This window comes from Maylandia zebra, linkage group LG15 (genome assembly GCF_041146795.1).
Source record: "Maylandia zebra isolate NMK-2024a linkage group LG15, Mzebra_GT3a, whole genome shotgun sequence".
In the NCBI taxonomy this organism is placed as follows: domain Eukaryota; kingdom Metazoa; phylum Chordata; class Actinopteri; order Cichliformes; family Cichlidae; genus Maylandia; species Maylandia zebra.
The window spans coordinates 26,194,207-26,208,269 of record NC_135181.1 but is presented as its reverse complement, the minus strand read 5'-3'; the positions used below and the strand labels follow the sequence as shown (position 1 = coordinate 26,208,269).

At 41.9% G+C, this 14,063-nt stretch overlaps 1 protein-coding gene across 1 annotated transcript in view; it reads right to left on the bottom strand.

Moving 5' to 3' along the window:
* Positions 1 to 1,117: 1,117 nt before the first annotated feature.
* The window catches only part of si:ch211-202p1.5 (endothelin-2), a 33,597-nt gene continuing 20,651 nt past the window's right edge, over positions 1,118 to 14,063 (bottom strand). The window contains exons 3-4 of the mRNA XM_024805227.2: positions 2,999 to 3,118; positions 1,118 to 2,916 (exon numbers count right to left, since the gene is read on the bottom strand). Coding sequence (XP_024660995.1) covers positions 2,814 to 2,916; positions 2,999 to 3,118 — 223 coding nt within the window. The 3' untranslated portion in view covers positions 1,118 to 2,813. The remainder of the gene's footprint in view (positions 2,917 to 2,998; positions 3,119 to 14,063) is intronic.

The following is a 14,063-nucleotide window of genomic DNA, read 5'->3' as shown; positions in this document are numbered from 1 at the left end:
CTGTTCTGTTCACCCACTCCTTATAATAAACCTTCACCAGTCTTCACCTACCTGCGAGTCCTGCGTTTGGGTTCCTTCTTCCTCGCCTCCACACAACGCCTGACAAACCTGACCATTAGCTGAACTCACAGGTCCTCAGGTGTATGACAGGTCACTGCCTGTCATACACAGCTGCAGCTTACAGAGACGTGTGTTTAAATGATTATTCATTGTTCTTCATGTGTATAGAAGAGCATCATAAAGGGTAAACATTTCTCTTTTACAGCCAAATGTGTTTGCATCACTTCTCAGGTTTTCTTTAACATGATGGAGGAATAAGTACTGCAGTGTGGTTTCATGCAATCACATGAAATAAAGGACAAAGAGAGTCTACAAAAGTATAAAGATATAGGTTATTATTCACATTCAGGCATCCATATCGAAAACTCTAACATTTCAACTCGAGTGAGTCCACCACTGTGCAATATCACTACAATATGTTACAATATGCATGTTTCTATGTACTGAGTATTTACTGCCATGAATTTTCAAATACTTGATAGGTGTAGGTACCATGAAGTATCTACTGTTTTTGTATTTTAAAATCACAGGCATTACAGCCTCAGAGAGAGCCAACAGTGAGCAGCACTTTCTGAGAGTGGAGAGAAGAAACTTCCTTAAACAGGAAGTGACCTCTGGGAGAACCAGGCTGCATCATTCCCTCACCCAAACAGGCTGTGGTGATTTCATTTGGGGTGCCGCTGCCACGACCAACCACAAAAACGGGAGTGAAGTAAAAGATGTTGGCAGATTATATTCATATTTGAATCTCTGTGGGTCGACCAGAACACCTGCCCAGCCTGAATCCCCACAGTGAAGAACAACGGTGCAAGTCAATGAGTCAAACTCCCAACGTTAGTTTGTTAGACCTGGGCAAGTATGATGACCTTTGCTCTATTTTAAGAAAAAATAGAGTAACACAAGAACACAGACACTCAGTTGAATGGAAATGGTGGTGACTTCCATTTAGAGGACTGAATCTGTCCCACATCCTCCACGTACACAGATTTCATTTATTTATTTATTTTTTTGCTTTCACAGTTGGCCTCGCTGCAAACGTGGAAATAATCATATGATGTTTCTCATTCTGTACATTCACCTTTATTTTAAAGGTGAATGTACAGAATGTTAATAATAAATATATAATAATAATGTTTGTAATCTGAACAGTCTATCATTGTTTTCGCACCTGCTCAGCTTCACTTTTATTACCTGATAGAGCACGGCAGTGACCTCACTCTATACCAAAATCTCACAACTCCAAAATATTAAAGAAAAACTGTTCATTTTATACTTTATAACCACATTACACAAAAAGAAAAACAGAGCTGTTCGCATATTTAACTGATTAGAAAGCAGACTCTACAGCTGAAGTTCAAAGCTTCAAAGTCAGACACATTGTTTCCTGTTAGAACAAACTGGCCACTCTGTGTGCTGAACTAAAATTATAATAATACATGAAAACACTTCACATTTTACACTTCATGATGTTCATAACAGCTCATTCGTAATCAGAGAGAAACTCCGAGAACAACACGAGGCCACGAGGAAGACTCAGACAAATCCAGGAGCTCAGGATTAAAGTTAAAATATGCTGCTTTGTTTTAAGATAAAAGTCTGAATATTATAAAGTGATGCTAAGTTGTGACATATTTAAGAATAAGTTAGCATTTTTACAAGAAGAGTCAAAGCATTTTACTGTTTTGCTGAAGTTCTGACATATTTCAAGAATAAAATTGTAATTTTATATCTGAGTCTTTATATTTTTAGATTAAAAATTTGTAGATTAAATAAAGTTTATACAGATTAAAACATTTGACTTTTTGATTAAACCACTGAAGCTGTAACTCAGAGTCATAACACTGTGAATATGGTGTTTTTGTCCGAAAGCTTTTAATCCACAGCTATTGTTCAAGCTGAAAGCTGCAAAAACAGGAACTGCTAACACAGACGTCTTGTGGTTGTACGAGTAACTGCAAGTAGTTTAGAATTTATCACCATTGTATCCATGGAAACAAGCTCATGAACTCATTTTTTGCGTCGTGGACTGCTGAGGTCGACACACTCACGGTTGATCAGATTTGTTGTGCTCATCAAGTCTTTCTCTAAATAATAAAAATTCACCACTTAGTTCAGTTTGATCGAATGAAATGACGACTTTGTTCTGACGTGATTTCATTGTGTTAAAATTGACCTGAAATTGAAGTTATCTCTTCTACTGGCCTCGGGGTTTTGCTTCATCGTTTTCTCAGATCGACCCAGCCTGAAACCCTCGTGAGATTTTATGATCGTATTTGACTGTTAAAAAAACCAACCAAATGAATCTACTTTAGATGACCCATAACCTCCTTCACAGAGGTAGCAACCCTATGTAGCTTCTGTGGACGACATATTTGAAACTCATTTGGAAAAACTCTAAACTTTGGACGATTTCAGAGATGTGAGGTTTACACACACTGGCCGGTCTGGAGCAGTTTCTGGTCCAGCCTGGATGGAGATGTGCTCCATCTTTCTGTGCTATAAATAAGCTGTAATCATCAGGTAACAGAAAAGTCAACTCCCTCAGCTCTAAAGAATCTGAGCAGGGCAGGATGCCAGCTAAATGTTAGAAAGATGAGCTTGTAAGTGATCAGCACTCCTGTCCTAACGCTTCACTGTTGTTACATTTACACAAACACACACTGTACATGTCCATGCCGAGTCCATTTGTTCTCATTCATAAATCAAGGACTTTCATCCAGAGGGGCTGGTGTCACTGGTTGGCCTCCTCTTCCTCAGGTCTGTCTGAGTGGAGGTCTGCTCCTCTTTTCCCAGAATGCAGTCTTGTATCCTCTCAGCTGTTTGTCCTTCTTCCTCTTCACAGGAGCGTTCTCAGCTCTGAGGACAAAGAGAGGACACGTCTCTGAGTGTTCTCAGTCCACAATGTGTCTTCAATAGTGTGTGTGTCACATGTGCTTACTTTGGTTTCTCCTGGACGCTGCAGAACTTTATGCACTCAGCATCCTCTGAATCCGTGCAGCGGCAGCGGCTCAACTCCCTCCTCACTCGCACCGATCCGAACCCGTAAGGCACCAGCTGGCTGGAAGAGTCAGAGTCAGATATTCACTGTCAGATATGATGGAGGCACTGCAAACATGCATTAAACACACTCGCAGTTCTCCTGTCCGTCATTAGATATGTGCAGAGTCTGTGCAGCGGAGCATGATCACGCCAGCAGCCACACTGGCTTCAAGTTAAATCACTGCCTGATGGCATTTCTGACATATTTTGGTGTTTTCTGTTCAGAGGGAGGAACTGATGATGTGCCCACAATCTTCCCATAAGACTGAGTAAACAAACTCCTAAAAGTTCTGGTTCCATATACATCTGCACCTTCAAATGTGCAACAGATAGGTCTGACACAGGAGGCAAGTTCTGCTGTCCTGCAGGAAGGACCTGCTTACAGATTTCCTTGTTTAGATTTAAGGGAATTTTTAGAAGAGAGGTTGAACAGGGTTTCATGCACTGGTGCTTGTAATAAATCCCAGTCTGTAGGCAGAGTAGTTAAAGCTAATCAGAGCCTTTGGATGACCGCAGTAATAAACATGCCGTTTACACTGCTCTCCAGGCAGCACGGCAGAAATCCACAGGCGACAATGTTCAGTCAGACTTTCATGGAACTTATCAGCATTTTGATTTTGAGCCGAATCAAATCCAAATAAATGTCACACTGAAGAACACATATAGTATAGACTGGACACTGAAAGCTCCAAGTCTGTATAGTCACATGGATTCTGCTTTGCGTTTTGGATTGCTGGTATGTTTGTAGAGAATATCACAGCCATTATAACAAATCCATCCTGGTATGGCCTCTTGAAGAGATGGCAGTTGTTAAGCTTTAGCATCACAACCAAAGTAAGACTGTGTTTCCAAATCTTACCGATACTTAGCGTCAGTTTGTTTTGATTTGAAGTGTGTAAGAGTATTTTTACTGTTGCAGCTGTTGCAGGTGAAGCTAAACTGAGTTAGAGAGTTTGTCCACACTAGTGACAGGTATCAAGCTCAACAAATTATGATATTCACTTAGTTCACCACTAAACTAACATGATGACTGAGGACGGTGATGATGGTGGCTGACATTTCCAGATGTGTTGGGAGCAGATCATCCTGTGCGGTCGTTGAGCAAGGTCACAGGTGAGAAGAGTAAGAAAGAGGTCATCCGTCGTCTTTGGTGAGCGATCTCAGTCGGTGACTCCAGCTTTCTCAGTGTATTATTTACTCTCTGTTATTTAAGAAAGGTTATTATTGTTATCATTGTCATTTTTGGGCACTTTTCTGATTGCAGCTATATTTATCTGTGAGCATGGTGCTGATATATAAGAGCCATAGTGCTTTCACACTTTGGCTTAAAGGATGCTGCCCTTTAGTTCTGTTTGTTTGCACTGATGTGTCTTCAGATTATTTACTGTTCGTCTCAAACCTTTGCTCTTACTGGCATGTGGCATGTGAGTGTGAACTCTGTGCATACATGACAGTGAGCACACCTCTGTCAGTTTTTTCTTTCAATAAACATGAACATTAGACATAATTGTACAAAATCTCTGGAAGTCGCACCTTTTATATCACTTTTATAATGAACATTATGCTATGACACGCTCTCTGTCAATACTGTCGGCATTTCACAGTAGTTTCAAAACTTCTGATGATGCCCTTCCAAGCGGTCGGAGGATAAATCTGCAAGGTAATGTGATAAATGAAGTCGTGGAAGGCAGACATATGAATGTGATGCTGTGGGTGTTCTGACCTTGTGCTAAAAGTAGCTCAATTTGATAGTTTCGTGGATTAAGACCTCACTCTTCCAGGTGAAAGCTGGCTGTGTGGCTCGGCTTAATTTTTTTTGCACTTGTTACCTTACTCAGGCCCTGAAAAAATGACTCTCACTCCCTCTGTGGAACACATGCAGACAGCTGTTGGTACACTGCTCCAGAGTTCAGCTGTTCATAATTATCTATCACTGAAACAAACATCAAGCGTCTGCACCACATTTATGGCCAAAGACACAACAATGCTGCTTTTTTTTAAATACACATTGAAACTGATATATCTCTCCACAACCCTGAAATCCGATCAAATATGTGCGCATGTAACTTCCTTAAAAACTTGTTTCAGCCATTGTTTTTACTGTGCAACTGCTAACTCGTGTACAATAAAGGAATTAAGCAAAAACCACAAACAGTTAAATAAATAAGTCAGCAGTTTTTATACAGATGTACCATTAACTCGTGTGCTAATATTTTAAAGGTGAGCAATTTGATCAAATGTAATAACATATTCAAGTGTCAGTCACTCAGACAGTAGCGGACACGGCGGTTGCCCGGGGCGGCAGCGTGGTGGGGGGCGGCATCACGGGAAAAAAAAGAAAGAAAAATTACTCGTACTCATGCCGCTCCGACGTCATGCCAGCGCATATTGGGAATGGCATAGACACCGATCGGTTTTCTATCGCCCATTTGCTGTGAGTAAGGGCGCCCTCCGTTTGCGAGGTGCGCCTGCTGCTTGTGGCACAGGGAGGAGAGGGCGGGGCGGCGGGGGATTCTCTGGCTGGCTGGAGCAGCATCTAATAACCAACCCGCAAAATAAAACAAACAAACAAACAAACAAAAAAACAACAAACACGAAAACACCAGACATTATGATACAGACATATAATTTGCACCGATGGTTTTTCGAAATTCTATATAGTGAGCGCTAGAGCCCTCGGTGCGCCTGCTCGCTGCTGAAATCAAAGTAAACTTTATTGTCACCTCCGCTACATACAGAGAGACGAGACGACGAGGCTCCAGTTACAGCAGTGCAAGTAAACAAACAATGTATATAAGAAGAGTAAGAAAATAATATACACTTAAGACTAGGGGTAAAGGCATAGCCAGAGGAAGTGTTCGGCCAGGGCGCCAAACAGGCTAGGACGGCCACTGCGCTCAGATATGTGTTTGCTTGTGTGGAGTTTTATTCTGTAGCTCAGACAAAGAAGAAGATGACCTATGCTACACTAATAAGGCACACAGGTGAGATCATCACATACAGAGGCTGCAGAGCACAATGGTAATGATTCTCAACACAGCACACTGAGTTTATATCTGAAACTCAATACAACATTATAAAACTAAACCACGTACAAGTGGGCAAGCCCAACCTAGCCCTGCTTTCCTTTTGTCAGATTTTCTAATGCCCACCTGGCCTGGTCTGAAACGACCTGTGATTGGCCAGAATCTCACATCACAGGGTGCTCCCCCTGCTGGTCTAAAATCAGGGCTGGGAGGGGGAGCGAGAGTGTAGTCCCCTCTGAGACTGCTTCATTTACAATTTGCTGAAACACTACTGAGGATTTTGTCTGTCGAGAGATGCCAGAAATATGTCTGCTAGAAAAATGAAGAATGAAGAAACACAATTTCGCTGAAGAAATTTATGTTTGGTGTTTAGATTTGGGCCAGACTTTTTGCGAAACAGTGTATATTTTTAACTTTCTGGATCAAAATAAAATGGCACACGGAGTTAAGAGAGATATATCTCCTTTGTGGAACTAACAACAACCCACAGACGTCGGAAAGATGACAAACTCCCCTTCTAGTTCAGCCAAGAGTATGAATAGCTATCTTAATCTTTAACAGTTCAATCCTTTTTGAGGTTAAGCTATCAGGCAACGTTCACAGACCATCAGCCAGAGCTTCATGTAAGCAACCTGTAGAGATCAGTAACCACTGATAAATAATTCAAACAGATAAACCAGGGAGCATTTGGCTACAGCAGTGGTTCCCAAACTTTTTTTGCTGGGCCCCCCTTCGTTTTACACAAAAAACGTTTGCGCATTAACACATCCTCCAACCACACACACCCATATTTTGCTCCATTGCGGTTTATTTCACACCTCAAACATTTAGTAAACAATTAAGTAAATACAAGTAAACTGGTAAACTGCAATAAATGACAGGTAGTAATAAAATAAACTACTAACTCTTTTACGCTGTCCGCACCTACACGGGTATTTTTGAAAACGCAGCCGTTTCATCCACACGTAAACGGCGTTTCGAATCACCGAAAATGGAGGATTTTTAAAACTCCTTTTTTGCGGATGAGGAATACAGGGTTTGTCTGGCAACGTCAAAGGTATGTGCCTCTTTTCACGTCAGGCTGTGCGCCATGTTATTGTTTACATGAGATGAATTGCAGAATGGCAGATGGAATTCTGTTAATCTGACTGTCTTCAGGTTTTACAAGCAGTTACTGTCCCTCCATTTACAAAGGCAGAAGCTTCTTATTTTACATGTAGTTGTTTTTTTCTTCTTCTGTGTAATAATTTTCAACATTGCTATCAATACATTTTTCAAAAAAAATGCCTCTCTGTGCAAAATGGGTTTAAACAGCTGTGGGATACTGTTTGTCCATGATTTGAACAGGGAACAAATTGTGGCAGGATCAGCCTGATATTATTTTTATCTCACTGTAACTTTACTGTATAAAGAGCTAACGTCTCCAAAATGTCAGGAGTAGTTAGTCATTACAACAAGTGTTTGTGAACTAAAAATCAAGAATGTGGGATCCTGTTTGTCCGTGATTTGAACAGCCCAGCGCTGCTCTCAAGAAGGGAAAACCAATTCTGCAGGGGAGACCTACCTCGGCACTTGTGCAGGTGAAACCAAAGGGCAGATATGCTTCACCATATTTTCTAGTCTTTGGCTTAGAATGAAGTTGGTTTGGAAACATATTCAGCTATGCTTCATCTCCTGCTTTGCGTTTCTGTGGGCGCCCGTGTAGCGTCCAAGCGTTTTGTTTTTTTCCTTTTCATACTGCGCCCCCCCTGCCATGGCTCTGCGCCCTCCCTAGGGGACGGGCCCCGCACTTTGGGAAGGTCTGGGCTACAGCATGCACATTGATGCTCTGCGGTCAGAAGTGAGTCCCTGCTTCAGACCCGCAATCAAAATCCTCGTCTCTGCTGCTAGTTTGCTATTCGTTAGTATTCCCTGGGCATGTTAAACGTTTGGAACATATTTCCCAGCAATCCATCAGTGACTTCCAAAAATGTACTCTCAACCAGAGTTTCATTTAACTGACTTTCAGACCTGTATTACAGCCAGACCACAAACATGACTTCGAATGACTGAGGGCGTTTATTTTCCAATTATGTCCATGTTAGTGCCCCTTATTATGTTCCACGCATCTCGCTATTTAAGTAGCGTCTCTGCAAACAGCCGCAGGAGTTAGTTTTCCTGCAGTGATTCAGCCCGCTGCTCATCCGTCTGGTGCCAGCGAGACCGCCAAGACGGACTTCGGCTAGGCAGCAGGTTTGAGGAGGCTCTGCTGCTGGATTAGTGGCAGAATTAACTAGACCACTGGAGGAACAGCAAGCAGATGCCGGTGGCTCACCAGCAAAACACTTATCTCAAAACAAGCGGGCGCATCCGAAAATAAACCTTCACTGATGGTAAAAAACATTCTCTGTGTCTTAATATTACAAAGATTTGGATTTACATTTCAGTCTGAATTATCCTGACTGGAGACCTGAATGGCTTCCCCTTTTTCCTTTTCCTTAATTAAATGGCGACACATCTGGCTCTCGTTGCTCTATGTTACCCTTTCATCTTCCAGCTTTCCACTGCTCCTCGCCTCCTCCATGAGCACTCCTGTCTACTCATTTCTAAAATATCATTGACTTTCCTCTTTACTGCTTATTGACCTTCATGTTGTTTTTATGAGTCCGTTGGCTGCATTTGCTCATTTTTTTCTTTCCTTATGTGTCAAAGGGTTACTGAGCTCCTTTCTTAAGTTACAAGGATGAATAAATCTGAGTGACCTGAACTGTTGAACTGCTGCGATATGAGTTATGGCTCCACTGTTCTGCATACCTGCTGAACTCTTCTTTTCTACTTAAGGCTGTATTTATTCCTGGCTATCGATCATATAGATTCCCTATTGGCAGATAATGTAGTGCAGGTCGAAGGTTTTCTTATATAACTCTTATATAATAGTATATGTATTTTTTGATATTAGTAGTAGGGTCCAAACACTGAAAAACCTGCAATAATGCAACACTTCACTCTTGATTGCAGTGTTTGCTCACAGAGGGAGCTTTGTCCGCACATCTGTCTGCATTCCTGAGTGTTTGGCTTATTTCTGCTGCTCCATTTCCCACAGCATGTCTTTGTCTCGTCTTTCTCCCCTCACACGTAACCAGTCATGGCAGATGGCCACCCCTCCCTGAGTCTGGTTCTGCTGGAGGTTTCTTCCTGTTAGAAGGGAGTTTTCCTTTCCTACTGTCGCCAAAGTTCTTGCTCATAGGGAGTCATGTGATTATTGGGGTTTTGTGTGTGGCATTGTAGGCTCTTTACCTTTCAATATAAAGCCCCTTGAGGCTGTGATATGATGCTATATGAATAAATCGAATTGAAAAGTGAATTAAGCGATTTAACTGTAATTTCTGTCATCATGTCTCTAAAACAAGCACCCAGTCTCCATACCCAACCTCTAATCCTCTCACTCCTACTTTGTTATTGTGACTTTCTTTATTTCTCTTTCAGACTTTCCCTCATGCACAGCATCTTCACCTTACTCCTGACTTTCAGACAGTCTCAGCCACGTTTCCATCTTCCATCTTCTGCATCATCACCAGCTGTCTCTGCCCTACATCACTTCAGCTTGGAGTCTAACCACCAAATACTTTATTACTCAATCTCTGAACAATTTCAGTTAACCTGTGCTTAAAACTGATTTAATGAAATTGTTAGACTTTCAGGTGTTTAAAAAACATCAATGATAACTGTTTAACTTACTTAGTTTAGTACAAACGTATGGAGGGAAAAGAATCAAGATTAAAACAATAGAAAGTTTCATTGCACTTTTATTTATTTGCATATCGCAGGCTCTGCTTCTGTGGCTGTCATTTGTTACAGAAGATACTTTTTCTTGAACAGACACCAAACAGCTTCTTGTCTGATGACTAATTCTTCCTGCATTATAAATCTGGAGGACATTTAGAGTTGGCGGAACAACATGTGCTTACATATGAAGTTTGTATTTCCAGATCTCATCACAAAAAGATGATCAAAAAAGTTAATTTTCTCAGTTTCAACGTTTGATTTAAAAAAAACATTATTTTTTTTACTGTTCTTATTAAACACAGGTTTTAAATAATTTACAAATTAGTGCATTTTTTTGTACATTGAACACATGGGCTCAGTGTTTTGGTACATGAATTAATCTGTCTGGAGTCTTTTATTGTTAAGAAAACCAGATTTTACTTTCTTGTAATACTTAATGAGGTTTAGAAAGCCTCTGACTCTCCAGAAGTCCGTGAGTCCCAATTATCTACAATCTTTTTGTTCTCCAACTACTGGGAGTAAACGTTACGTCCAGATGGACAGAATCAACTTTTGGAGATTTACTTACCTGGATGATCAAGCATGCATCAAGACATCTGTAAGTGAAGCATAGAGCTATAAGTGAAGCAGAGCTATAAGTGAAGCATAGATCTATAAGGGAAGGTATTTGTTTTTACCCTGTTCAATTCATCGTGTGCAATAAGCAGCAATGATGGATGAACCAGAGAGACTGTCTTTGTTATGTTTCCCTCTGTTTTAGTTCCAATCACTCACATGTGTGGACAAGTCAGCCCTAAAATATAAGGAGTGGAAAGAGATGTTTGTTTTCAGGCGTAGGAAGTAAAATGCAGATTGGCTGAAATCTGTTGAGACACACAGCATCAGCGTTTCATGGCCCATCTGCAATGAAAGTGTTTGGTGTGTTTTGGTCTTCTCTTCATTATTAAATATCTTCTGATTTTCACCTTTCTGTATTCCAATAGTGTTTCAGTCTGGTGTGTTTAATGTGTTCCTGTTCCACTTCCTGTTTTATTTTGGTACAGTTCTGTCTTGTGTATATTGCGTTCAGTCTTTATTGGTCCCCTGCCTCACTGCTTCGTCTACACTTGTGTTGATTTGCTCTTCATCTTTGCTGTGACGTCTGTTATCCATCTTCCTGTTTTCATCCCGTGTTACTTATTTATATTTATGAACTTTGCTTTCTGCTGTCTTCTTGGACTGGTGCTATGTCTCAATAAAGATTTGCCTTGTTTGAAAAAAAAAATTACTGTGTCCTCAGCAGAGATGGGCAGTAACGCGTTACTTGTAACGCGTTACTGTAATCTGATTACTTTTTCAAGTAACGAGTAAAGTAAGGGATTACTATTGCAAAAACGGTAATTAGATTACCGTTACTTTCCCGTAGGAACGCTGCATTACTGCGTTACTAAAACCGTGATTTTTTTGCTAGAATGTCTCATGACAGTGACGTAAGCAAGTGTGACGTTCGTGACAACAGCTGCGTGCAGATCAACAATGGATCATATATCGAGTGCGGAAGAGAGTATGAGCGTGCAGCGTTTAAAGCGTGGAAGTACTGACCTTACTTTAAGTTTGATTCCATAAAAAGTGACAAAAACATTAGTGTCCGTTGTGCGTGGGAAGAAAACTTCTTTTTACAGTGAAAAAAACCCCCTAAACTTCCAAGCAAGCACCGAGTGCGCTACGACGTAATGGTAAATTCACAGAGAAACTCGCGGATTCTTCAACTGACCGCCGCGGCACACCTGCACCAGGGTAAACCTCCGCTTACCCTACTCCTTCTTTACAGGTGAAAATAGAGCAAAAGGACCGCTAGTGTTAGGTTTTGTATTGTTGATTGTCATTTATGCTTAGAAATATTTAACCATATATGCTTAGAGGTGTATAATCAATTGTGTAGTGATAGGATGTGTGATCTGCAAAGGCTTGGTGTGCATTCCAGGAATGCACACCTACATCCTGGGAGCATGGGAAGAGGTCGTACCTTGTTTTATTGGTTTACGGTAGGATTAACGTAGCTATGTCAGTTTTAGACTAAGTGCTTTTTTACATATAGATGAACTGTTGGATTTTCCAGACCAGCAGGTTAAGGGAAGTTGTCTATGGGGCCACGCTCTGACACCCCCCCCCCCCCCACACACACACACACACACACACACACAGGCAAGGTACTCTTTGTTTGTATGTAGACGTCATATGTTAATGAACCTATGCATATTCATGTAACCTGGGGTCAAGCGAAGGAACGGCTTTTGTCCGGTTCTCTCCCGTGCACGAGAAACATGAAGAACTTTGCCTACTTCATGTCTTGCTTGCTGTGTAATTAAATTGTCTTCAACGTTCCAGCGAATAGGTTCAAGCTACAAACCTATCAGCTAGTCTTTGACTTTATTTATTTTCTGCTGTGTTTTACTTGCATCTATTTGAAAGAGTGAGTGTAAACACACACAAAAAAAATATTTTATGTGCTGGAATGTGCAGAAAATAGGTTTAAATATTAAACAAATTTCTTCCAGTTAGAGAATGTTGCATATAATTAAATTTTTGCTTGATGCATAAAGTTAAAAGATTAAAACTAATAAAACAAGTTTTAAAAAGAGACTTTTCCATTTGATTACATTTTGTATGATGGATTATGTAGAAAAAGTAGAATTGGGCTGAAAGATCTATCTGTCAGGGTCCTGGGTCTCCTGACCCAGCGTTTTAGTTCTTTGTGATTTTTGTATTATTGTACTTGGTGTGAGTTATTCTATGGTTTCTAGTTTCGATCCCTTGCCCTTCTCGTTTCTCTGTGTCCCCTCTGTTCTGTAAGTCTGTGTCTGCATGTTTGAGTTCCCCTCTGTGTCTCTCGGTTCTTAGAGTCCTCTGCCTTATGGTTTATGTCTCTGTGTTTCTTAGTTGCTGTCTCCACTGTGTCAAGTTCGCGTCTCTGTGTGATCCTTCCTGTTTTACTTTGAAGGTCCGTGTCTTATGTGAATGTGTCCTGCTTTGCTTGTCTCGTCAGTTCTAATTTCCCCCAGCTGTGCTCTCCTTCTGTGTCTCATTCTCCTCGTTACTTCCCAGTGTATTTAGACCCTGTGTTTCTCTGAGTCAGTGTTGCGTCGTACCCTCAACAAGCTGTGTGTGTTTTGCCTCCGTGTTACCAGTGTTTTGTTTCCAGCTCTAGCTCCAGTTCAGTATTTCTGCTTCAGTGTTTTAGTCCACCAGCGTTTTTGTTTGTCTTTTGGTGAGTTTAGTTTAGTAAGAGGTTTTCCCAGCAATAAAGCTGTGCTTTAAGTTGAACTTCTGTGTCTGAGTCCTGCATTTTGGATCCACCACTCCTGCTTGCCCGCCTGCCACACAGCCAACCATGACAGAACGACGCAACCATCAAATGGATCCTGCGGACTCACGGTCTCAGTATCTCGCGCAGTTGTGGAATTACTGCCGGGGCGTAATCCACGCTGAGGACACCCCCAAGAGACTCATTCAGGTGGTCTTTTTTTGACAACTTTTTGTCATCCACCCTCTGCACAGCTGGTTTTTTGGACATTAACAGATTAAAACAACTAATAACAGCTCTTAGGGCTAGGATTTGCTTCGAACTGTTTGGCATGGGCGGTCCAGGCAAGGAAGGGTCAGCTGCCCTCCTCGAAGCCCTCGCTGCCTGGTATTCTCAGCATCAGCATCCTTTCCCATCAAGATTGATCACTAAATCATTCGATCCTCCCTTAAGAGAGAAACTGCATCCTCGCTGCCTTCACCCCAGTACACCAGTGTCACCTGTGTCTCCAGTAGCTCCAGTGCCGCCTGTAGCGCAGGCCCCTGTAGCTCCAGTGCCGCCTGTAGCGCAGGCCCCAGTAGCTCCAGTGCCGCCTGTAGCGCAGGCCCCAGTAGCTCCAGTGCCGCCTGTAGCGCAGGCCCCAGTAGCTCCAGTGCCCCCGCTACCCGTAGCTCTGGCTCCAGTAATAGCGGTCTCACACATTCACTTTTTGCAGGGAGAAAATTTAAGGTCCAGTCAGGGAGTTTCTCGCGCTTTAGCTGCTTCAGGCACTGTTCTGCACTCCAGGGCTTCCCCAGAGGCTAGGTCTCGGTCCCCAGCTGATTCTGGACCCCTGAAGATTGAGCAGCCCTCAGAGAACAACTCCGTGTCAGTGCTGTCTGAGCAGGGCC